Source organism: Pantherophis guttatus, chromosome 6, assembly GCF_059756535.1.
Source record: "Pantherophis guttatus breed Tessera chromosome 6, ASM5975653v1, whole genome shotgun sequence".
Taxonomy (NCBI): domain Eukaryota; kingdom Metazoa; phylum Chordata; class Lepidosauria; order Squamata; family Colubridae; genus Pantherophis; species Pantherophis guttatus.
The window spans coordinates 42,233,023-42,259,610 of record NC_142068.1 but is presented as its reverse complement, the minus strand read 5'-3'; the positions used below and the strand labels follow the sequence as shown (position 1 = coordinate 42,259,610).

Here is a 26,588-nt window from a genome sequence, read left to right as displayed (position 1 = left end):
CATCTGTGCAGTTCGATGTTGAGATATAGAGCTGGACATTATCATTATACTGATGATACTGAGTCCTAAACTAGCAGATGACCATGCCCAGAATTTCATATAGGTGTTAAACAGAATAGGACATAGAGCTCTAGGATACCCCTTGTGTGAAAGGCCATGGAGGTATTCTGTCCCCTGAGTCAACACTGAGTTCAACCAATTGCTGAGGAACGATGTGAACCATTAGAGCAAGTGGCTCTTACTCCTAAACCCCACAATCCCCCCACAACCAGTTTAGAAGGGTATTATGGTTGACAACATCAAAAGCTGCTGATAGATCATCAACCATCAAGAAGGTGATCAACCAAAGTCATCAACAATCAGATCTAGCACTGTTTCCATTCTGTACCCGGTCTGAAACCAGACTGAAACTGGTTCATATAATACATTTCTTCTGAGAGCCTCTGTAGCTGTTGTCCAACCACTGTTTCTATAATTTTCCCCAAAAAGGAAAGATTGGAAGCTGGCTGACAATTATCCAACACAGAAGGATTCAAAGATGACCTCTTGAAGAAAAGTCATACCACTGCCTCCTACAAGTGGAATCACACCATCTCTCAAAGAGAATGAAACCACTGCATGAACCCACCCTATGGTCATCTTCTGGACTGCCTTAATAATCCATAAGGGACCAGGATCTAACAAAAAGATGCCCAAACTAACAAATATAAGGACCTTGACCACTTCCATGGGTGTTTCAGACTCAAGCTCAGATAATATCACAAGACTGGGCCCTGGACAACTCACTTGGACTTGGACCACATTTGAGTGACTCTGTCAGCATTCATATTCCTCACTACAGCCCTCTAGATGATCCTGTGCTTAATCCCACTAGTAAGGAATGGCTATCAGATGACACAATAAGGTGGAGCAATAGCAAAATCTCACTAGTCTTATTGCAATGACATAAGCCCAGATGTTGAATCAGATTCACTCCTGTCTTTCTCCAAGAACACTACAGTCATTGCTTTTAGTATTTCATCTCCCAGAGATCTTTGGAAAACCAAAATCACCCCAAATCAGCACACAGACAGCATTGGACCTTTGATCATTTGTGACTGGTCCCTGGTTGCCATGGAGGCCATGAACTCATGAGCCAGCACAGATTCAACATTGCCAGGCAAGTTACAGTCACCAAGGACCATAATCTTTGGGATCTCCACCACTAAACTGGCAATGGAAAACAGAAGCAGAGATGATGTTTGGCAACAGGAAAAGTGGTATACCAGCAATAATCCCAATGGTTTCTGAAGGCTCAACTTAAGCTAGAGGGTCTCATAGCCAGTTATCTGCAGGCAAAGTTAAGGCTGTAGAAAAAAATTCTGTTACTGCCTTTGAAATTGGTTGTATTGTAAGGATACCTCAATCTCCATGAATAGAATATCAGGCTCAAAGGGGGTATATTAACTTTGAACACCAAAGAGAGTATAGTGGGCACTTCAGAAGGAGCTCAACCTCTATGTTTCAGCAAATACATACTTGTCCTTCACATAGAAGTTTGGCATATTGATGAAGATCATTTACAGTATATGAGCTAGGGAGAAAACTTTTCTATGTGGGACACACAGAATCTTATAGAAGTCATTTGGAAATATCTAAGGGCAAAGAGCAATTAATCTGTAGGGGAAATGGGAAAGTTTGTCTCTACCTATCTGAATGTCTAAATCCCATACCAATCCTATACTCTCTGCTTAAGTTCTACCAAGGCTTGTATAGGCACAAAGCAAATACGGTTGTTATTGATATCAACACTCCATTCTGTCTCAGATCTAGAGTAATCATTTCTAGATGGAACATTTCTAATATGTAGATAATTATTTGATTCAGTGTTTGTTGAACAGTATATTTACTTGATTGTTTGTTTGTTTCCTGATTTTACTTCCAGCTTTTGTATTTTCTGTGTTTCCATATCCCAATTGCAAGACAGATATACTCTTCATTCTCCCTAAATAATAGAAGTTATTTTCCAGTTTCCTAATATTGCTTGCTTGCAGTAAACAAAATTGGTGATAACTTCCATAGTAAAAGCACACTACCGGATAAACACTTTTAATAGTCCTCTCTAGATAATATTAAGCACAGCCTAATATCGAGTAATCATATTTCTTTATAAATTTCTGCATAGGGTTGCCAGGCCACAATCTAGAGATTTCTATTGTCCCTTCAAAACTGCCAGATAAGCAGACAAATGAATCTAGAATTTCTTCAATTGTTTATTTCCCTGTTTCTATCAGCCTCCACTCCTATCTGTTATACAATACGCCTAAAAGTCCAGTCCCTACAGCAGCTGGGAGAAGAGAGAGGGAAAGAAGAAGATCTGAGAAGCCATAGCTTGTGACTGAAACTTGGCCATAAAACCTAGACGTTCAATCAAAAGAAACCATCATGGGCATAAAAAGGTTTTAGGAGTATACCATTATAACAGCTGGCACTTTGTGACAGAAAGGAAAATAGCATTAAGAATAGCCTAACATTAGAATAAAGGAGTAATGGCAGAATCAGAAGCTGAGCAAACGCTATGGCCCACAGTTACCTACTAAGAAACAGGGATCCAAAATTTTAAAAAATTAGAGAATTTTGAAAGTTATCTGGAAACTGGGCTATAGTAGATTCCACAAATAGCAGTCAATCTTATATGAAGTCTGGGCACTGTAAGGGTGAAAACGTGAGCAATCTGCCTCTTAGGGTCCTTTTACTCCTTTTACTTCTAATTTAATAAAATACACTAAAATAACTGAGCAGCTGAAATTCAGCTGGGCAAGGAGAAAATGTTTTTTTACCAACACAAAGTACCTTAGCCACTTATTATGTACGTGTGGAGTTGTGACTAGGAGCAGTTTATGATGCAGGCTGCTGGCAGATTAATCATACAAAGCTTTGCATTTGCAGTGCTGACATTGCCTAGTCTTGCCTCCACCAATGCAAGGATGTACTTCTTCCTGTACCCATTTTTTTATTTCAATTATGCTCCACAGCCATGGTGGAAGATTCCTATTCAATACAGAACCGCAAGCCCGTTAAACTACAAAAAGGAAGGGTATCTAGCAGAAAGAATTAACGACTATTTTCCTCTGCTTTAGATGCCTTTGTCCTGCAGGGGGGGAAAGGTTTTGCAGTCAGCAGTCTGTGGGGTTAACACAGTCTGCGGGGTTAACGCAGTCTGCAGATGCCAGGAACAACACTGTAGATTGTCTTAAAAATATATTATTTTAAGAGGTTTACTGAGAAATCAAGAACCCCACAACTCTTCTGCCCTGTCCTACTTCTTCTATGTCTGGCTGGGGAGAGGAAGAATTTTTGGGGAAACAAATATTATCACCAAACAAAGAACTAAATGCTCTCCAGAGTTAAGCTTGTTACATTTATTTAGAGGACCAGATAATGAGCTTTACAATCAGGAATTGATTATTTAATTACAGCAGTCAAATTAATAATTGTGCAACCTTGGAAAACTCTACAGAATGTAACAATTGAGTTATGGATTAATAAAGCCTCTTTGTCATATTAGAAAAAAAATAAAGTTAAAGTAGCAAGACTTCAGAAGCTGGAACTGCAATTATCAAATTTGGATGGATTTTATGGTTTACCTTAATAGCGATTATTTAGTGTCAATATTAATGCCAATGCTGATGTTTAATTAACTGATTAATATAGAGGCTGGAGGAAAACTCTAAATGACCTTGCAACATTATGCTTGCCAAATGAAAAATGTCCAGCTCAAAGGAGAATGGTTCATTTTCAACAACTTCCCAATTACTGTCCAGGAAATTGGAGTTTCTACCCCATGATGGTGAACCTATGGTACGTGTGCCAGAAGTGGCACAAAGATCCCTCTCTGCTGGCACGTGCACCGTTGGCCCAGGTCAAAACTCCATGGCATTTCTTTTGTGACCTTCTGTTTCCCTACAATCGACAAAACAGAAGCTCACGAAAGAAAAAGATCTTACTTCTTGCTGCACTGCCGGTGTTGGTATGCCCCACCTTCCACCGGCCAGCTGGTCTTTGGGTCTCTGCTGCGCATGCGTGCATGTCCGTTCATGCATGCATGCATGCGCACGCATGCAACTTTCAGTTTGGGCATGTGTGTGCACATTTTGGGCACTCGGTGTCTAAAAGGTTCGTCATCACTCTTCTACCCCATCTCTCTCTTCAAATATTGCAGAGTAAACCTGATCATTCTGTTCTACTTAGAAAATACAATTATTCAAAATTATGCCTGAGCACTGTATAATGTTATAGTTAGAACTGTCTCTACATGAAGCAGAAAAAGGCTTCAGATTCCTATTTGATCCAACTTCCTGCCATTATTAGGAAATGGTATCATGGCAACAACCATATCAAAATAGTTATATATTTTCCCCACAGGACAATGCTTGGTAAAGCAATGTTTAGCTTTATAAAAGATTGAATTTTTCTACTATCTGTATAGTAAATTACAAAATCTCTTTAACTAAACTCTTTCACATCCCCTCTGATTAATATTAATCACAAACGGAAGAAAAGAGGCTCAAATGCAATTTGAAGTACCTAGTAGAAAATGACGGAGAAGTTACTCACTTGTGGTGTTTCCTGTCATTTGTATGATGCATTTGGAATCCTTGCTCATTTCTCGGGAATTGAAAGGACGCACCCGCACTGCCACTTTTACTGAGGCTCCTGCCATCCTGGTGAACTGCAGATTTTTATCCTCTTGTTAGGATTTTACTCCTTAAAATGTCCTAGGAAGGAATTAAAAAGGTGTTAAGAAAGAATGTCTCTTGAAGCTCAACCTGTCCTCAAGCATGATGATTTATTGTATTGTTCAGATTGTTCTTATGATTGTTCTATCTTTCTTATTGTAGACTGGAATGTAAGCTATTCAAACTTCTTCTTGATTAAAGCAAAATACAAGCCTATTAAGTGTAGTGTAAAACTCACCCCAATAAAGCCAACCGGAGAGAATTCCAAACAATGAGTAATTTCAAAAGATTGCAACAAGTCATTGGTACTTACAGAAATAAAGATAATTATATGAAAATTGTATCCAGGTAGGCATGCCTAAGAGGCCGCCCACTCAAAAGAAATATTACATTTCTATTACTTTTATAAATGACCACCAGTTAACTTTATTTCTTTTAATTCCCTCTTTCAAATTAATGTTGCATAATCAGGAGGTAAAGGACTGATTTACACAGTGCATTAAGCCATAATATGGTTTGTATAATTTTGGTTAAGCGTGTTTATTTTTATTTATTTGTATCCCAACTTTATTATTTTTACAAACAACCCAAGTCGAAGAACATATGAATAGAATAGAATAATAAGAGTTGGAAGGGACTTTGCAGGTCTTCTAGTCCACCTGCCTAGGCAGGGAAACCCTACACCATTTTGGACAAATCGTTATCTAATTTCTTCTTTAAAACTTCCAGTGTTGGAGCATTCACAACTTCTGGAGGCAAGTTGTTCCACTGATTAATTGTTCTAACTGTCAGGAAATTTCTCCTTAGTTCTAAGTTGCTTCTCTCCTTGATTAGTTTCCACCCATTGCTTCTTGTTCTTCCCTCAGGTGCTTTGGAGAATAGCTTGACTCCCTCTTCTTTGTGACAACCCCTGAGATATTGGATATATCCAACATACCTTCCTCCTCCTATTTTCCCCACAACAACAATCTGGGCAGAGAGAGACTGACTGGCCCAAAGACACCCAGTGTTGCATGAATACAGCCAATGGTGGTTTACTCAATAAACTATGGTCAATACCCTCATTAAAATTTAAAACTTTAGTGAAATTATTAACGATATATATATATTTGCCTGCCAATTAGTAATAAATTGTCTTCAAATATCTGCCTATCCAAAACATCCCAAAATGTTTCCAGAATCTCTGCAAAATTACCAGTGCTACTGTATGTGTGGAAGGGTCCCACTGTTTGTGTTCTCATATATTAAATATATGAAAGATTCACATATTTATGCCTTCCCTAGTGCCCTCCAAAGGTATGAGTGCAGTTGCAAAGATTGTTAACCAATCTGACTCTTTTCTGATTATGGGTTTGGAATTCTGAGCTGCAGTCTCAAAAGAGGTGGAGAACATTAGAATTTCCTAAAGTATGAGAACTAATAAAATCTATTATCAATGCACTTTGTAATGTAGGATACATTACATTACATTCTGGCAGTTGAAAAGCAAAATGTCCATAACAAAACTGATGAATCATATTGCAACATTTACTTTAGTAGGGAATATTTAATAAGAGTCTCTGTGGTACTAGTTACTTTGCAGATGCCCCCATGACCCAGTTTTCTAGAGAGAGCCTCAGTATTTTTTGACTAGCCATGGACCAGCAACTGGACAGAGGGCGAGTGGGGCGGGGAAGAGAACAACAACAAATGACAGGCTGAACAGCTTTAGGGGCCTCCAAAAAAGTTGGTCTGACAGCTGCTTGAACAAAGCACAAAGGTTATTGACAAAGACGTCACTGGAAAACAGCAGCCATTGCTTTATGTCCTCTGTAGCTGCAAACAAGAAGGCGGCAAGTGTTTCTGTCATGTATTTTTCTTTTGAGGAGCAGAGTCTATGTGGATATTCTCTTTCTATAAGGAACAATAACCAATTCTGCCCATCTTTCTGATAATTATTTAGTTTTTAAAAATGCAAACTTGAATTCTCCCTAATGTTGGCCAGGGAGAGGTCATAACATTCCAGAATTATATAAGACTGCTCAAAAGGAAGACCACAACATTCAAGTCTTTTTTTCCCCTTTTATATTTTTGATGCCTTTTACAAAAGCTGGCATAAAATCAAAGAAAGCCTGCTTTCCCTGCATATCTGAATAACTGAGCTAAGCCTCCAAGGCCCACCTCCAGACTTGTTTTCAATATGAATAATTAAGTGAGCACTCAGTTTAGCCACATCCAGCATCTTCTGTGGAAGCTAGGAAGTTTAAGAGGGGAAAAAGGAAGATTCCAGAGGGAACAACCAAGATATCTGTGCTGCAGAATCAATAGCTGTTTCCAGGCAGACCTTTTAATATTAATGGATCATTACCAGATACTGTCATCATCCTTTAGTCACTAGGCCACATTGTATCATCTTTTCAATCATTTTTTTCTTTAGAAGATTAATATGTTTAGTCATGAGGACTGAGAACAGAAGTGCAGGTCTCGGAAGATTCCAGAATCCACAGCACTTCGTTTCCACTCTTTTGGAGGGATGACTTAGTTCATGGGTTGTTTTTTTTTTTTTTACTCCTGTCTGTTCACCATTCCTTCCTGAACATCCATTTGGGTCAATACTTTTTAGAACATTAGTATCTACTTTTCAGATTCTTCACATACAGAAACTTCATTTGAAACTATGGTAGTCAGGGTGGATAAAAATCAATGATTTTTTTTTTTAAATTAAAAATTGGATTTTTTTATTTTTATCAAATTTATTTTAATAAAATGCTTTTGGAGTAAAAAAATCTATCTAAAGATAGTTTACTATTTAAGATACATTAATAATTTAGTTTATTCAGCATGAAATGGAGCTTAGTTATGTAGCATGAGGCTGTATATTCTGCAATATTTACATTTTTTGTAACCTCAGTCAATGAATCCAAGCTCTGCAAGCTGAGATAACATGCACTGCATTGATGCATTCACAAAATTTCACAGTAACCATGAGATAAATCATAAAACAAAGTTCAGGAATATTCCTTTATCCCACTATTTTGCAAATCTATGTTCACTATAAACTGTATGATTGTTTGAAGAGAAATGCTTCTAGGTTCCAGGCTCTAAGTGTGAGGAGGAAGGGCAAGCAGTAAAAATGAAAGTGAAACCTTCTAAGCAGCTTATAAATATAATATTAAAGATCATCTGTCATTTCAGAACCATCATGACAGCTCCTGTTAGCGGGCATCCACTTACCTGTTGCCCGCCACATCCCTCACCTTGTTGTGTCACTGCCGCATTACCAGCCATCCCATTAAAGTGAATGGGACTGTTAGTGAGTCAACAGTGGGTCAGAGGAGCCACTGCAGGACAGAGATAACAGTTGCTCTTTAAAAATTATGATTTAAATCAAGTTGATTTAAATCAAGCCTTTTTACTAGTGATTTAAATCATGATTTAAATTGGGATTTAACCACCCTGATGGTAGTTCCATATAGTTCTTTACAACTCTTTACTTTTTAAATCACAGTGCAAGAAGAATTTCCTCTGTGTGTACAGATCTGCAAATGAACATTATTTATAAAGCATTATAAATTGGCAACCTGACATTTACTTGTGCATTAATGCCCCATAGCTGTAATCATAGTTGTAATCATAAATCCTGTGCTTACCAATTTCATTGCGAACAGTAGCAACTTTCATTGTTAAAAAAAATTGTACTTTGGTATTAAAGTAGACAACTCAGCAAGGTGAAAAGAACCCTATATATTTCTAGCATTTCTAGCACTCTCAAATATAAAATATATTTTTTTCACAAGAACACATACACTTGCATACATGCTTAAAATTATTACTGTGATCTGAACAGAGAGGGAAAATAATCTGAATATGGATATCCATACTATGAAATTCCCACTGATTGGTGGATTAATGTGCTTAATAGAAACTGTGTGGAACTTGTATTGCTATTCAGCATTCAGCCAAATTAGGACAAGAAAGAATGTAGGTAATATAAAATAATATTACAGTCAAGACACAGCTGTCATGCTTCTCTTGGCTGTCAAGGCAAAGCATTGCAATAATGTATTACCTAGGTCATGAACATTCAGAAAAGTAGATTTATTGTAGCAAAACAGTGAAGCCATTACAAAAGAATTACAGCTACTGCAACTCTGCAAGTATTTATAATACTTGGTGTTCCAATTTGCTGCACTTCTTTCTCCTGTGCTTAAAAGTCTATCAATAAATGTCTTTTAGGCAGGAGATACAATTCCCATCTGTTCTTTATTTTGGCAAGATAATTTAGTATCAGGTTGTTTATTTTTGACCGTAGAAGGACTAACTTTCAGATCAGCCAATATATGTATCTACTACTATAAACTATACAATATCTTTTCAACTATTTTGGAGAAATCATAACTGTCTAGAAATTTGGGTTGCTTTCATACTGTTCCTGATCCACAGAATCATAAGAGATGAAGGTTTTCTAGGGTATCTAATCAAACCCTACCCAATGCTGGAACTAAATGTAGGATATATCTCCAACATTTTGCTCAAAACATGGGTAAGTATAAGCAAAAGGCCTTCAACTTCTCTCTTTCTAAGAAGATGAAGTTTTATTTCTTTGGAAAAATGTAAGCAAAACTCCAGGAGAAGGGAGACAAGGAAGAAATGGATTTGGGAACAGAAAAGAGCAAAGATTAAATCAGCCCCAGATTAAATCTTAGAACTTCCAGAAGAACAAAAAGTAATTGAAATGTGAAAAGTGGGTTGAAATCTGATCCAAAAGGACTGGATAAAAAATAATATGTACAGTACATACAGTACAACTGCACTAAATTTAATCTTTATTTTATTAGTGCTGCAATTATGTTTATTTTCACTTTTACACAGTAATTGCAAGAGGGTAGCACAAGGATTGGAACCTCTAATTTCTCTGACCTGCCGGAGTTGTGGGGAAGGACACCAGGTGTGATACTACCTAGAAGATAGATGCTGGAAGTCATTACTGTGATTCCAAGAAGTAGGAGGCAGAGTCAAGGTGTGAGAAGTGATTTTAGACCTCCATTGTTCCACCCTACAGGCATCACTAAACTGATGGAAAGTTATGCTCTTATTACTGAATTAGTCTAGCATGGTTTATTTTAAAGTGCCCGTCCATAAATTAAGCCCTACAGAATGTGAATCACATTCACATAGAAAGATTTGGAAATCTACCATTGCCATCCAAAATATTCATTTGATGGAACATCTATCAGGGAAAGCATCAACTTGCAAAATTGCTGATACACTAATACTTCATCTTCAAAACTCATCAAAGTTTTATAAGGCAACTTACTGTAAGAATGATAGGTTGGTAGCTATGAACTTCTCAGGGTTTTTTTGCAAACTTCCAGACAAACGTACAGAGATTGGCAGGTACTAATAGTTTTGTTTCCCATTTGTGTGGAATGAGGTGATTGAGGGTTTCTTTTTTGGGGTGGGGAGGAAGTTACTCCAAGACTGAAAAAAACTTGAGGGACTAAATAGATTACATTATTTTATACTCTCCTATTGGTCAGTTGGAGGATGAGCATTGTTTGGTTCATGGTATTCTCTGCACAGTTTATATGTTTTGAGGTTGGCAAAAGTAAAGATTATTAAGGTATACTTTAAACTGTTTGGGGACGGTATGGGAAATGAAGTGGAAATGGAGATACCGTAGAACTGCCCAGAATAAGCACAAGTGGATTAACTTTTCAATCATCAGCCTTGAGTAAACAGATTTTTGCAGAAGTAAAATGCTATATTGCTAAATGTTTCAACTATACCAATAAAGATCACACATTCATAGACTTCTGATCAGGAATATGTTTTAATTTTGTACTAAAAAACTGAATTACTTTTTAAGGTTATTGTGGAAGTTCAAGCTCTGAAGAATGCAGTTATTATTTAGGCTATCCAGTATACTGCACCATCTAAACATCATGCATTGTTTAAAAAGGGAAAAAAACCATTACAGTGGTTATGTCCAAATATGTTGCAATAAAATGAAAAATAATTATGTATCTACATGTCTTTGGCAGATCAATTAGATACCTGCAAATGCAAGTTTGCCTGAAAAGAGATAGAAAGATTAAGGCAAACTAAAAAGGATTGTGAGAAGGGCAATACTGATAATTAGGAATGAAGTACTCGTCTCATGAAGAGAGACTTAAGGAGCTGACATTGTTTAGCCATTTGAACTGGAGGGGTGAGATATGATAACATCCTCTGTATCCCTGAAAGGTTGTCACGAAGTCATAATTTCCAATGATTCTCCTCTGCAAATGCCACCCAGACCTTTTAATTTTGTTTTCTTAAAAGGGATTCTAACACACAGAAAGAGTATTTGGGGAGGGATTTAAAGATTTATCTTTCCAATCTAGCTGCAACCTTAAATTGGATCACTGCACAGCTACGATATTTTGGGTATCTTCAGTTTGCTTGCAAAACAAATACTGAAACTGGAATCATTTTGGGGAAAGACGCTTCCATTATTGGACGTAATGAATTAATGTGGAAAATAAGTTGGGACTGATATCAATGTTTTACCATAGGAGCACAAGGTTAATCTGTAGCCCTCCATAGGTTGTTGAACTCCAACTCCAACGCCCAGTTGGCTTTGCCTATAATGAAGGATGATGGGAGATAGAGTTCAGCAACATATCTAAGCAAACAATTTCTGCAGGGAATTTGTGTTAACTGATCCTTTCTGTGCTGAGTTACATCACTTTCAAAGTTGCTGCCCAATGAGCACGAGACAAATATTTATCACTGCACTGGGCAGAGTAACATCATTCTATTCGCTAAGAAGAAAATAAAAAGAAGAATAAAAATCTTACCCTCTCAAAACATCCAACAACATAACCAGACCAAAAGCAGACAAGTTAAAAGAATACTATCTATACAGATCCTAATTACATCCATTATTTTCTGTCTATATTGCCCAATCAGCAAAGCTATTATTTCACCAGAAAGTTTTTAGAATGAGTGAAACTTTGTAGACTGTTGAATTCTGCTGAGGTTTTGAAGATGCCTGATTAGATGTGGGTGACTTGGAGCCAGAGCCATAACTGAAGAAGAAGGATGGGCTGGCTCCTTTCTCGATTTTCTGCTCCCCCCACCCCTTGCCAAAGTCTTCCTTATTGTTGTTGCTTTACAATAGCTCTTCAGACTTTTTTCTGTTTTGTTTACAGAAATAATAGAAAAGAGAAAAGAGATAGCATCCTATATTCAGTAAATGCTCATTAAGAAATCAATTTGCAACTATAGAGGAAGTATGATACTGTAACCTAACTAATCTTTGGCTGCATAATTCAGTTGATCTTTATTTTACTTCATTCAACATTGCTACTTATTCATTCCTTTGTCTATACCAAGTTGCTATGGTTAAGTGAAGTAAAAGTTACAAATGTTGGCCAGTTTTAACAACTTGGGTGTCCTCCAGAAGTGCCAATCACAACTCCCACCAAATATTGCTGGCCAGAAATGCTAAAACTATAGCACATCTGGAAATTTCCCACTGTAAAAAAACTAAACCAAACTCAAAAGGCAACATTATTTGAAATGAAGAAATATTTTAAGTCTTGAAGTTTAAGTTATCACAAAAACTAACCAAAGCAGTTTCTACATAATATACATAACATGATACACTGCAATATTTATTTATTTCTATTTATCTATATATTCATATGGCCATTCATTTCACTATGGTGACTCTTAAGCAGCTAAAAACAGTTAAAAACACAAGATTAAAAATAAAATACACAACTGTCAAACAAGGTAAAAGAACCCAAATGAGCCATGATTGATCTCACATAGACTAAATGATTATCTGACCCCCAAGCCTGGGGACACGGACATGCCTTCAAAGTTTTGTGAAAGGCCTTCAGGGACAGTATCAGTCTGCTCAGGGAGGAATGTGTATGATGATCATAGGGCAAGCATAATGACAGAAAAGGCTCTTTTCCTGGTCCCACCAGATAACATGCCTATTCTGTTGAATTTAATAAATAGAAATAATTAGGGAGAAGTGATTCTAGAAATAACCCAGTTCAATGCCATGAAGGGCTTTATAGCTGACCACCAGCACCCTGAATTGTACCCAGAAACATTCGAGGATCCACTAGTCAAAAGTGCCCTTGCCACAATATTTTAAACCAGATGTAGCTCTGGATGATTTTCAAGGACAAACCTCACATACAGACCATTGAGAGGTGACTAAGACATGAGTGACCGTGAAAAGAGCTTCCTTGTCCAAGAAAGAACACAATTGGCATAAATATGAAGCTGTGCAAAAAGTCATCCTAGCCATAACTACCATCTGTTGCACACCCCCAAACTGCACACCAATTCTGATTGGGATAGTGCCCAATCTACACCTGGAAAAGGCTACAGAAAGTTCCCAGAACCACATTGCCACCTCCCTAATCTGGGGAGAGAAAAACCAATCTGGTTCTAAAACCCAAAGCCAATTGGTTTTGTTATATTATGCTGAAGCCAGTTCTTCCCCATCCAAAACTCACAATCTCCAGACACTAAGACAATCTCCACATCCCAGGGTAGAGATGTAAAAGATGGATATCATCCGCATACAGGCAAATGACTTCACTCAGTGGTTTCATGTGGATTTTAAACAGAAGTTTAAATAGTGTTGAGCCCTGAGGCATCTGAAAAGCAGGGGCTGCAGGCTACACCTCTTTCACTGTCAACAATGCAAACTGGAATTGGCTTTGATGGAATGAAGAGAAACAACACAACCCAGTGTTGCCCACTCTTAATCCCAAAGCTTGTCCAGAAGAATATCATGATTGCTGCTGAGTGGTCAAACAGAGCCAAGATGGATGTACTATACCACCCACACCTCACTTCCACCAGAGTTTTTAATCAATGCTGTTTCAGTCTCATACTCAGGTCTGAAATCTGACTGAAAGAAGTCCAGATAATACTCTTTCAGCATGTTCTAAAATGCTTCATGACCACTTCTCTAGAAACATAGATAATCCACCTACTCTGGAAAGTAAATGATAAATGTCCGCATGAGTGGCTCTATCAATGGCTTCTTGAGAAGGGGGAGCACCATCACTTCCTTAATTGATTGTGGGACCACCTACTCTCTCAAAGAAGAATTAACCACCACCAAACCCAACAACGTACCATCTCTTGGGTGCCTTAGCAGGCAAGGAGAGACAGAGGTTTAATATACAGAGGACCAAGCTTACAATTCCGAGAATCTGATTTACTTCCACAGGACTAACAGGTTCAAACTCCTCCCAGGTAACCAGGCTCAGAGCCTCAGAAACCTCCAGAAGACCTACTGAAATCTGTAGTCCATCTTGGAATAAATCCAAACAACTTTATCTAACAGATGACTAGCATATTCTTCATAGCAATCTTGTAGATGAACTTCCAATTCAGCCCTCTCCAAGGGGATCCATATTAACTTGAACAAGGCTACCAGACAGTTATCCGTGGACATAGTAAGTGTGGGGAAATATGGACATTTCACTGCCCTTGCTGTCATGGCATGCTAGGCATTTCTTTTCCCATTTCATCTCCTGTTCCTCTGTAAATCAAGAGAACTTCAGGGAGGAGTGGCTGTATAGGCACAATCCATCCAAGGTCTCCAATGCCTCTCCATTCCAGACAGAAAGCAAGACTTTGTTTGGACTGTGAATCAGACCTTTGGAAACAACCCCAGCTTCCCTCTAGACCCAACTGGGCCCCATTAATCATGTAGAGCAAACTAATCAAATAGGTCCAGCCTCCATATGGCGAGTGAACTGCAGGGCAACCAGAGAGTAAAGTAGTTCCCCCAATTCCAGATTATACCGCCACTGCCCCAACAGAAAAAAACAATCTGTCATATGATTTTTGTCATGTGTCAGAACCTCGGTGACCTGGATGAGCTCCATGGCTATCATAGTGGCCATGAACTCTTATCTCAGACTCTGCCACCAGAGAAAGCAAGTTAAAATCCTGTAGTACTACAAGCCTGGGAAACTCTCACCATTAGCCCAGGCACAGAGTACAGAGTACAGAAATTTCACCAGAGAGGTTGCTATGCAGCAGGGAGACTAGTTTAATAGCTACTCTCCCACCTAGTACTTATAGATATTATTAATTTGAATGACGCAGATGATATTCCAGTTTCCCAATAATTGAATGACGTTTCCAACTATTTTCAGCAGATGGTATTTCCAGCCTAATTAAAATCTCAGGGAGAAACATCCTAATTTATTTTGATCATTTTTCCATTGCCCAATTATTTTTAGTCTCTATGTTTTTGATTCCTCTCATACAGTCTTACATGTAACATGATGTTTTTATATACACATGGTTGCATTGTTATTCCCATACATCTTAATGATACTCTTTTAAATATTTAAAAATTGAAATATTTGTTCCCCTTCTCCTTTGAAATATTGCCAGTTTTTTGCTCTACATACAAAATGTTATCAGAAGCTAGACATACCATTCTAGCTGAGACAAATCTTTGCTGACCTGTACAGCTCATTCCTTTGTTCAATATAGCACCTGCCTTTTTTGCAGCCAATTCACTCTATTGATGAATTCAGGTTGTAATTTGTTTTTCACCCAGATCATTTTTATGCCATAAAGAATTAAAAGTAGGGGAAGCAGCCTTAGCATAACAGCAGACTACATGCTTTACATATATAATATCTGAAGCTAATTCTCAAGCATTCCCAGGAACATCTAATATTACTCAAACTATCTAATACTAGCTTAAGTGGACCAACAATATGATTCAGGATAAGGCACTACCTTACATTTCCACTGGTTCTCTAATATGAACTGTATATTATATTTATGGATCAAATATATATAAAGAATACATGTAGAGAGATAATATCTATGAATATAATTTAAATATTTGTAAGGTAACAGTTTTTGATTTTCTACAATGCGGTCAAAAATTAATACAATAAAAAGAAAATATAATATAGCGATAGGCCTGAGATCTGGAAATGCTGCCATACATACTACTTTTCCTGTTCGAGTGCAGTTAGCTGAACATGCATTAACTAGTTGAATTTAACCTTAACCTAATAGCTTATCAATAATTCTAGTCCCGCTAGGCTGAAATGGATGTAAGACTGAGAATGTGTAAACCACTAAGCTTGACCTAAATCTCTATATTTCCACTGTAAATGGAAACTTACATTATTTGAATTTCTGATAATTAAAAACCTCTTGAATTAATTTCTTTTCATTATGTCTTAGACTGGCAGCTTCATTAATAATAAGATAAAATATTGTATGGCTAGAATGTAACCTTGTCAAATAGCTATCGTGGATGAACTCTCACTTGCATCTTTTAGAAGACTCAAAGTTTGTGCTGCAAAATGAATAATATGGTCACTATTTCAGTGGCATTAAAAGGTGAAGCAAAACAAAAATTGAGACAAAAAGAGAAATTATAGAATCGCATTCTACATAATGATTATCTGCCTTATGTAAGATTCAGAGTGAAATATACCCTTTTGCTCAATTTACTGCATCAGGCCATTCCTAAACTGACCTTCCTTTTTCCTGATAGTGAGAAAAGCAGACAGTCATTAATCACCCAAAAGGTATCATAAGCATTTACAGAAGATCCACAATGCTGAAGATGCTGTTGGCAAATGTCTGCCCAGTTCAGGAACTATAGCATGCACATATTAATTTAGAAAATTATTGTATTTACTTCTGCCTGTATTTCTAACTATTTATATCTCTGGAATATAAAGCATTCTCTTTTTTCATATTGCCAAACCCAATTGTACTAGACTTCAAGGAAGGAAAAACATGTGTTACTCAAGTCCCAGCATACTAGCTCAAGTCAATATATATTTAGCCATATTTCTGCAATATAGCTGTTTCTAAAATGGCCTTGTATCACTTCTTATGAGACCTTTAAACACTCCCTACATTTGTCCTTCCAGAAATATCACCTCTGCTATGTTTCTTATGCCTAGAATATTCCAAAATTATTGTGAAAGATGCAACATTTCTTCTTGGAAGCAACATTTCCATTTTCTCATCAAGTTTTCCATTCTCTAGAACTATTAGACAATGGATGTATTATCCTACAATGTATAAACTAGGTGATGTATCTAATCAGAGTACAAATGCGTATAGTTTAAATTTATTCCCCTTTCCTTTAGAAACTTCCAAATTCAACCAACTTATATCATTGTGTGTGTGTGTGTGTGTGTGTGTGTGTGTGTATTGTTTACATGTAAGGCTTCTTAAAAGTTAGTTTCAATGCCACCAGATATTTTTCTTTAAGAAAGAAGATGAGCATAGTTTTCATGTTGTATACAATAAACACTTACTAGGAAGATATAATAGGATCCTGTAGTGTTGTAATACCAGCATTTAATCCAGTGTTGATTCTGTTGCTACAGCAGTGCAGGCTCTCTAATTCATGTAAAATGGCTGACATGATATACCACCCGGTTCTTCGCTTATACCAAACCTCTTCTTTTAAAAAAGGTTCTGAAGACTTTTTCCCTTCCTCAGCTGTGTCAGATGACAAAGCACTCACTTTTAGTCAACTAATATTAGAACTTCTTCAGTATAATCTTATAATATAGCATATTTAAATGATTTACATATGTTACCATTTTCCTTTAAAATGCCTTGGAAGATTTTGGTAGAACATCCATAAAGAAAGTAATATTATAAATAACTGGCTTTTCCATAAACAGATATGAATGAAACTAATCTGTTATCTACAGAGCAGACATTTTGGATGCCCCCCCCACCACCACCATCCTTTTTCAGATAAAAAGTGTGCTTAGGTCTAGCCCTGGAATTAAGTTAATTATGGCGATTAATGCAGTTCAGATATGCATTTCATGGACTGGCAGGTTCTTGCCCAGTCCTCATGACTCTGCATTCTCTTTATGGCCTTAAGTCACAGCCACTGGTGCAGGGAATGTGGGGTGGGGTGGTGTTTATTACCAATATTTTTTTCAGGCTGGATGTATTTTAGAAGCTCACCTAACAAATAACCTGCTACTAACAATAAGAGTATCTCCGAAGAGCAAAAGCCTAGGACCTGCCCAAAGAGAAAGGGTGTCTCCCTCCTTCTGATGGATCAAGAAGAATGACGAATGATGAAAGAGCACAGGAGGCTGGATTATACCAAAGGCCTTATAACTGGGTGTTTTGCTTCTCCATTAAAAAAAAAATAAAGCCCAAGGCAAGGAGATCAGCTTTGGCATCTGACTACTACTTGGCCCACAAACAATTTCTTTTGCTAAGAGCTAGTACCCCACCATTTTCCATTATAATGTCTTTTTTCTGCTGCCCTTATCTGCCATGACATCACTGGTACACACATGGACGCCCAAATCCAAACGCTCTGCTTCTAAGGGAGGCGGGGGGATAAAAAATATACGGCATTGTGTTGCTTTTTAATACCTCCTGGAAACAGTGGCTGGGTGCAGATCTCCATGACTAGACAAGCACACATACACACCCCCGTTGCTCAACCTCAATGAATTCAAAGAGGCATCCGCCGGGAACGCGCTCCGCTCCATCCCATTGTCTTCCATTGAAACCCAGCCAGCGGGCGAGGAAGAGCAATGCGCCACTAGACGCTGCATTCCCTGCAGAACGCCTAAGATCCGCGGCTCCGGGGCCGCCCCCACCCACGCCGCTCCGACCCCCCAGGAGCCAGCCCTGCGAAAGAGGAGGGCGGTAGCTCATCAATCCTACGGGACAATGGAAGGGCTGCGGCTTACCTCAAAGGCTTCCTGCAATCCGCTCTCGACGGGGAGAGGCCGGGGCCGGCACTACCATTGGCAAAGCTCCGGCTGTGGTTCCCACCGGCTAGCAGAGCTGAGGGGCGTCTCACGGCGGTCTCCTCTGGCTTGTGGTACTGATGCTGCGCTCTCTGGGGATGCGCGACTCCTGCAGGTTCACCCAGCGCCCCGCCCACTAGCCCTGCCCGCCGTTTGATTGGCTGAACGAGCAGAACAGCCTGTTGACCGCAGCCAACAGGAGGAGGAGCTTGGCTTAGGTTAGGGCGGCCCCCTTGCTGCAGAACTGCGTCGTGTGGTCCCAGGGGAGAAGCCGTGCAAAGTGAGATGGGAAGGGGAAGAGACCCTTTTCTCCGCCCTCGGTAGGATACAAATGTACCCTACTATCCAAAGCATTCGGGAAATCGTTCAAAGTCCATCACACTGCTCTTGCATTCGCCATACACCCAGGAGGTATCTGAGTCATTCCCAGCTCTTGCCTTATCTTAGCAAAGACCACACCAAAATGTTTTTTGATGCTTGAAAGTTCAAAATACACCCCACATCACCCTTAAACACTCCCAGGCTGCATCTTCTCATAATTGTCTATTATAGTCATGTTTGGAGGCCGTCAGATTGTTGTACTGAATCTTCCAGAAATCTACTTTTGTGTAAGCACTTATCCTGAATGCAGCATTGAATTATATATTCAGTTCTGTATAGTTTATTTCTGAAGGTAGGTGGGGGTGGGGGTGTTAAATTCTAGTTTCTCTCCCTCTCCCTCTCCCTCCCTCCCCTCCCCCCTCTCTCTTGGCAAAACCACTGAAGGTTAATCATGTCTGTATCTAACAATGTCAAATACATCTTGACAAAAAAGCAATTCATTGAAGAAAACCAATAATCTCAAAATCAGCCATCTACATTTTCATCTGGAAGGAATGCTTCCAAAGTTCCAGGCTAAGTTAAAATGGGCTGGGGAATTTAACCTTCAGGCATCATATGGTTTAACTATTTCAACAAAGTAGGTGGATACATGAACACGAATATTACGTGTATGACACAGGTTTTAGTTATCCTGATTTATATGAACCCAGCTAGTAGCAATCTTTCTCCAATACAATAATGAAAAGGACCTTCTTGGCAAGAAGCTCCTGGAACTTTCTTGTCTGCCCCGTCTCTGAGTTTGACTCTTTTGGGTTGACAGAAACAGGTTAATGTGCAAGGCAGTGGTAGTTTCCACCCTTTGCTGGAATTACCAAAACATGCTTAAATGAATTGGTCTCATTTTCACAGAAACATAGAAAACTGATGGTAGAAAAAGACCTAGTGATGCATTGAGTCTACCCTTTGAGGGTTTTTTTTCTGTTTAATTTGTTTTTTATTTTTGTTGGATGATGGATATCTGTTTATCTCAAGCATATTTAAACTCAGTTACTGATGACTGATCCATTACCTCAGGTGGAAATTGTTTCCAAGCTTCCATTACTCTTCTGTGAAGTAATACTTTCTAACATTACTTTTGAACTTCCCTTCTTTCTATTTATAACCCGTGGTCTTGATTTTTGCTTAATATTGAAAACACTGCCTTCTAGAACTTTATTCATACTGTTAATATAAAGATTTATGCCCCCCCCCAATCCCTTCTGTTCTCCAGGCTGTACATACTCAATTTCTTCAATCTCTCCTGATACATTTTGTTCCTCAGACCATTTTTGTTGCCCATCTCTGAATTCACTCAATCTTATCAATATCTTTTTTAAAGTGAGGTCTCCAGAACTGAATACAATATTCCAAATTGAACCTGATTGAAGCCTATATAGAGAGACTAGGCCTGTGATGTTGAACCTATGGCACGCATGCCCGAGGTGGCACACAGAGCCATCTTTTTGGGCACATGAGCTGTCGCCCAACTCACCTGCAGCTGTGCATGCGCGCGACCCCCAGCTGGTGTTCGGGCCTCCGAGGCGCATGCGCACAATTCAGGGGATCCAGCTGGTCTTCAAAGCTCTCCTGTGCATGCGTGCGTGTTTGTGCATGTGTGAGAGATTACTTGTCCGTAGTATGTGCATGTGTAGATGGTGTTTGTACACGTGCATTGAGCACATGCATGCGCAGATGGTGCAATTGTGCATGCAGTGCACGGGACCTGTGCAAAAGCTGCGCGCATGCGCAGATGGTGTGGTTGTGCATGCAGCGCACAGGAAGGAGCTGCGCATTAGCGCAGATAGCACGCAAGTGTGCAAAGTGCGTACCTGTTTGGCACACAGTGAGTAAAAGGTTCGCCACTAGTGGACTAGACCCTCCTTTTTCCTGCTGGTGATCCCTCTAATGATGCATCCCAGAATTCTGTTTGCCTTCACAGCTGCCTTCACAGCTGCCTGGCCACACTGTTTGCTCATTTTGTAGTCATCTGCTCTGAGCACACCTAAATCTTTGTCTTCTGTTGTACAGTGTAAGATTCTAATTTTAATAATCTAATTATTAAATCTAATTAGATTAAAAATAGTTTTTTGGCATATAGTACATTGAATCTTGACACTAACCAAATGAGCTACATTCTAGCCCACCCCATCATCTCATGAAAAGCTGTATTCACAATAACCAGGGTTAGAGAGTTGGACAAACACAACTGGTCGGTCTTTAACTCATCTTGCCAAGCATTTTTGTGATTGTAGCTCACTTTCTCAGGGCATTGGCAATATCCAGTGGAATCACTGGACAATCAAATTCAGCTAAAGACTATTATGTTGCCGGGAAAAAATGCTAAGTAATAGTAATTAAATGTACACAACATGCTTCATGACCTTTGCTTAGGGACAGAGCCCTCAGAGCCAATCCCAATGCTCCTAGTCTGTCCATATTGGTCAAAAAACTGAGGTTGGAACTGAGCCCCTTTGTGGGAAACCCTTAATCAATTGTAATTGGTTACTTAGAAAGACTTAAACAGCATAAAGACCCATCACAGACCACCCATCTTGTCCTTCTCTCATCTGCCCTTTTTGTCCCTGAATGCGGTAGTGATGGGTTTGGAGTCCAGTTGGCCCACACCAACCAATGAATAAGGAAGTGAGCAGATAGAGATGATGTTCTTGCTTTTCCAACAAGCAGCTGAATTTGGCTGATTACTCCTTCTCACGCTCGTTTTACCTGTGTAAACAGGCTAAGCTCGTACATTTCTCTTAGCCATCATTATTGCTTTGGTTTTGGCCCAGCTTCAAAATTATACTGAGTCACTATAGTTTATAAATCATTATTTACAGAAGGAGTGTCATCACAGCCCCACTTTTTTGTCTCCATCTTATATCAAACCCAGATCTTTTATTTTATTTGATATTTTATTTTACTTATTTTATTTGTAAATTTTATTGGCCATCCATCGTTCCACAGGGTAACTCTGGATAGCTTATAATATTCATGATGCTAGAATTCACTGCTAAAAGTTTCAATGAAACCCAAGCCATCTATTTTGCATTTCACTCCTCTCTTAATCTGAAAAATATAAAAATCCTGCTTCTTATCAGGGATACCAATGTGTTTCTGAAAATGCCTCTTTAGAGTCCATAAAAAATGAAAGTGAAAATCATACACATTTTTTTTATGGTTTAGATCTTCTGAATTATTCAAGAAACTTTGGTTAAATCAGTCTTAGTATGATGTTTCATCCAGCCAATAAAAGAGAACAAAAGTGGAGGACACTTTCACTTTTGATTTCCTCTTTTCTGCTATGCAGCTCTGCTAAACCCAATTCCTTTGGCTGCATAGTTTAAAAATTCGGAATGAATTTCCTTTCTTGGCCAGTGATCTCACCACTATGTGCCAGCAGCAGACAATGAAGCTAGGCTGGATTTGTGCTGTCTGCAACAGCCACAATGCTCCTCCACCATATCTCATTTTCTTTTCTTTATATAAGCCAATGTGGGGGAAAATTCTATAGAGTAAGTTTGGGGTCAGCAACACTGCAAACAGTTTTGGGAATGGCTCACCTGCTACCTTTGTGAGATAAGTAACTAACTCACTTGTTTCCTTTGCAATTGTGGGAAAGGAGAAAGCACAAATATTAAAAATGTGATTTCAGTGGTTCTGATTTTTTTAGCACCTCAGTTCCTACTAACCACAAGGGGTCCATATAGATAGAGAGTTAGGGATTTATTCTGTGTTTTCTCTTTGTTTCTCTCTGTGTGTGTCTGGTCTTTGTCTATGAGATTGCTAATCTCATGCTTTTCTTTCTGCCTTTGTTTCCAAGGCATGAATGCACAGAGGAGCTTTTGTGTGTGCGTGCGCGTATGTGTGTGTGTGTGTGTGTGTGTATGCATGTGTACACACTCACAGTTGCTGACTCTCCTGTTTCCCTCCTCCCAATGGATTTCCTTAAATAAACCTTTCTGTTAAAGTCATAAACCTGTTTCACTCATTGTTGCTCACTAGATTTCTACTCTCAAAAACATCCACATAATCAAGACACCACAAACATGTATTTTTTTCCAACATTAGGATGGCAGCTAAAGCAACAGCAGTACCTTGAAAGGTCTTATTTTCTCAGGGCTTCTCTAGGACTTATTTTGATTTCTGGAGATTTAATCCCTTGTTTTCAGCTCCCAAATATTTGAACCAAAGGAAATAATTGAGAAATATCATGAATTTAGAAATATTTATTTATAGTATTTAATAATAAAAAGCAAAATAATTTGTATGTTAGGTCATAAGAATATAATATACTACAAGTAGCTTCGTCATTCTTCGTGACAGAGTTATTGGTCTCATGGTTTACAAGACTCTTTATATCATCAGAACAACACAGTAAAAAAAAATTGATGGTTTTGTTGATCTGGAACATTACCAGCTTCTCACTGGTTCTGATCTCTGTAGCACCCTGAGTGATGAAGCCTTTTCTACTTCTCATCTCTTTCTTCCCCTCACATGAATTTGTCTCAACAACAGTCCGCTAATCAGACTTTTTGGTTAAATTTCTAGTTTCTGCACAATCAATTCTTTCTGTTCAACAATACAATAAAAGCTAAAGAAAATCAAAACACTTGTGTGATAAACATTATGAAACCAAGAAACTGGAAAGACAATTTGGTGAAAAGAAGAGATATGTATTTTGTTGGATTTCAAGTTCTTAAACACCAAGAGACACCATTAATCATTCTTTTCCCCAAACATGTCCACTCTTTCTATGACAGCTCAGTTCAGGGGCATATTTGATGACCTGTGTACATTCTCATGGATCCTGTTAGATAAGATTCCTGTTTGGGAAGAGAAAAAATACTCACTACAGTCTGGAACTGCAAAATCAATAACACCCAGTTATTGGAAGAAGCATTTGCAATTTCTGTTATGCATTTGCTGCCATCTATTGGTGATCTGGAGTTCTGCAGGCAAGATCTGGTAAGCCTGCAGAAATGGCCACTAGCAGGTGTTTACAATGGTTGCAGTGTCTCGGGATCATGTGACCGCCATTTGCGACCTTCCCAGCCAGCTTCCAACAAGCAAAGTCAATGGGGATTTGCTTAACGATCACATAATTCGCTTAACAACTGCAGTAATTCACTTAACAATCATGGCAAAAAAAGGTTGTAAAATTGGGTACAACTCAACAATTGCCTTGCTTAACAACAGAAATTCTGGTTTTAATTGTGGTTGTGACTAACTGTATGTGCACACATTCTTATACATCACCTCTTCCATTTTTTCTCCACTATAGCTAATGTTATGCACATACTTAAGGTGTTTCCCCCCCCTCAAGAGTTTTCTAATGCAAGCAGAGAAGAAATTTATGGAAATTTATGAATTTCAGAAAGGGAAAATCTTTCCAGCGTGAGCTTGTACTCATTGTGCATGGGACAGTGCCAGCATGTTTATTGCTTTCTTATTATTAGAAGAGCTCTCTGGAGTTTCCATAGCCAAAACCCATCTTTTTGGAATTTTTCACTTAAAGTACTCTGGCCCAAAGCAATCTTCTGGTAATGCAAACATGTTTGTGCCATAAAATTCCTAAAGTGATCCTGCAGTGCCAACTACTGGATATATCAGTTGCTGTACGATAAGAGTATTATGTCTTCATATGATGGAAGGTGCATTATTATTTTCAAATTCCACACCAAAAGTAAAAAAGAAAAAATATTTTCTTTAGGACTCCAAGTAGATGGCTACCAGGAAAAGTATATTATATCATTAACAAATGCAACACAAACACACACACACACACACACACGCAAACAAGTAGCACTTATAACTACTGTGCTATAATCATTATTTAATGCATGTAATAAATTTGTGCTTATTTCCTATCCATTCAAGGGTACTGTACTAGAAAAGGAAACTAAAATGGAAACTCTTCTATACAGATCAACATTTAGGTACGTTTGAAGATATGCCAGGGGAAAAAATGTTTAATTTGAAACTCTGAGTAAAATTGATGGGGTAGGAAAAAATATTTGCATATTCACAATCACTCAGAAGTAGTTCTTCATGTTACTTATCTGTAATATGGCTATCCTCACCCTTGAGCTTTCTATCAAAGTCCCCATGGATTGGCCTGGTGAGAGACGGCCACCCTGGAAACTTTCGGGGTCGAATGATATGCACCTCCTTAGCCACTGTCGTGAGAGGACAGTGGAGCTTGGCAGCCTGACCATGGACTGGAATTTTCCCTACGCTTATAACATCAGTGGTCCCCCACCCTTGGACTGTTTCCCCTTGATAGCTATATGTATTCGGTGTCGGAACTCCTCGCCCTGCGAGATTCTCCCCTCTCGCAGATTTGGCCCCCCACATTATCGAGGGCCTATCTCGATGACGGACTTTGGAGTCCGGAGAGATGGCATGGAGCAAGGAAGAATTTATGGGGCTTTTTAGGGAAATTTTTAAAGATTTTAAGGGGTTCTGGGGGAGGGGGTTGTAATTATTCTTTTAAAGATATTGGGAAGACGACTAAGGCGGATTGGGGGGGAAATCCACCAGGGTCAGAGCCGTGCCCGGCACAGGGTAACGATCCGGGGGGCACCGGACGAGGGATTGGGAAAGGGATGGGGGACGATATCTATGAGGGCTGTACCATCGGCACGGTGAATGGGAGGGGCAGATATGGCGGGAGCAGGGGACCACATCAGGTGCTGGGGGCTCGCACTTGCTGTCTGAGAGCAATTGCTTGCCCCGGTCCCCAAGGCTCTGCTCGGATACTAGGTGGCTTAGATACTCAGGAGCTGGGCCTTCGGCTGATGCTGTGCAATGCCAGGTCCGTGGTCAATAAGGCCCCCCTCATTCACGATCTTATACAAGAGGGAGGAGCGGACCTGGCGGGTATTACGGAGACCTGGTTGGGCCCGGAGGGTGGCGTCCCTCTGGTTGAAATGTGCCCACCAGGCTTCAGAGCATTCCATCAGCCGAGGGCCCAGGGGAGGGGTGGGGGGGTGGCGGTTATTATTAACGAGGATCTGGGTCCGAGGGAGACCACTGTGCCTCAGATAGCCGGATGTGAGTCCCTCCTTGTGAGGTGGGGCCGTGGGGTTCAGATGGGCTTGTTGCTTACGTACCTGGCTCCCTGCCGCGTGGCAACAGCCCTACCTGAGCTACTCGACGTGATAGCCACGGTGGCAGTAGATACACCCAGGCTTTTAGTCATGGGTGATTTCAACTTGCCATCCGTCGGTGAAACGTCTGAGGTGGCTCGGGAGTTCATGGCTTCCATGACGGCCATGGACCTGACCCAGTTAGTTCATGGCCCTACTCACAGGGGAGGTCACACTCTGGATCTGATTTTTGTCTCTGGCCAGTGGTTGAGTGGTCTTGTTATAGGGGATATAGACATGGAACCCTTGTCATGGTCTGACCACTCACTCCTTCGCCTAGATCTTCGAACCGCGACCCCTCGCCGCAGGGAGGTGGATCCAATTAGATGGATCCGCCCCAGGCGCCTGATGGATCCTGATAGGTTCCAGACGGAGCTTGGGCCATTTCCTGAGGATCTAGCACATGACTCGGCCGAGGACCTGGTAGCCGCCTGGGATCGGGCGGCTGGTGGGGCCTTGGACCGAGTTGTGCCTTTGCGGCCTCTGACCCGATGCCGATCCCGTGCGGCTCCTTGGTTTACTGAGGAGCTGAGGGAAATGAAGCGCCGGAAAAGACGCCTGGAGAGCGG

General features: G+C 39.6%; 1 protein-coding gene across 18 annotated transcripts in view; it reads right to left on the bottom strand.

The window, feature by feature from the left end:
* The window catches only part of KIF1A (kinesin family member 1A), a 100,144-nt gene extending 81,474 nt beyond the window's left edge, over positions 1-18,670 (bottom strand). For all 18 annotated transcript variants that reach the window (XM_034439686.3, XM_034439687.3, XM_034439688.3 and 15 more), the window contains exons 1-2: positions 18,452-18,670; positions 4,597-4,757 (exon numbers count right to left, since the gene is read on the bottom strand). In XM_034439686.3, coding sequence (XP_034295577.1) covers positions 4,597-4,702 — 106 coding nt within the window. In that variant the 5' untranslated portion in view covers positions 4,703-4,757; positions 18,452-18,670. The remainder of the gene's footprint in view (positions 1-4,596; positions 4,758-18,451) is intronic.
* Between the last annotated feature and the right edge of the window lie 7,918 nt (positions 18,671-26,588).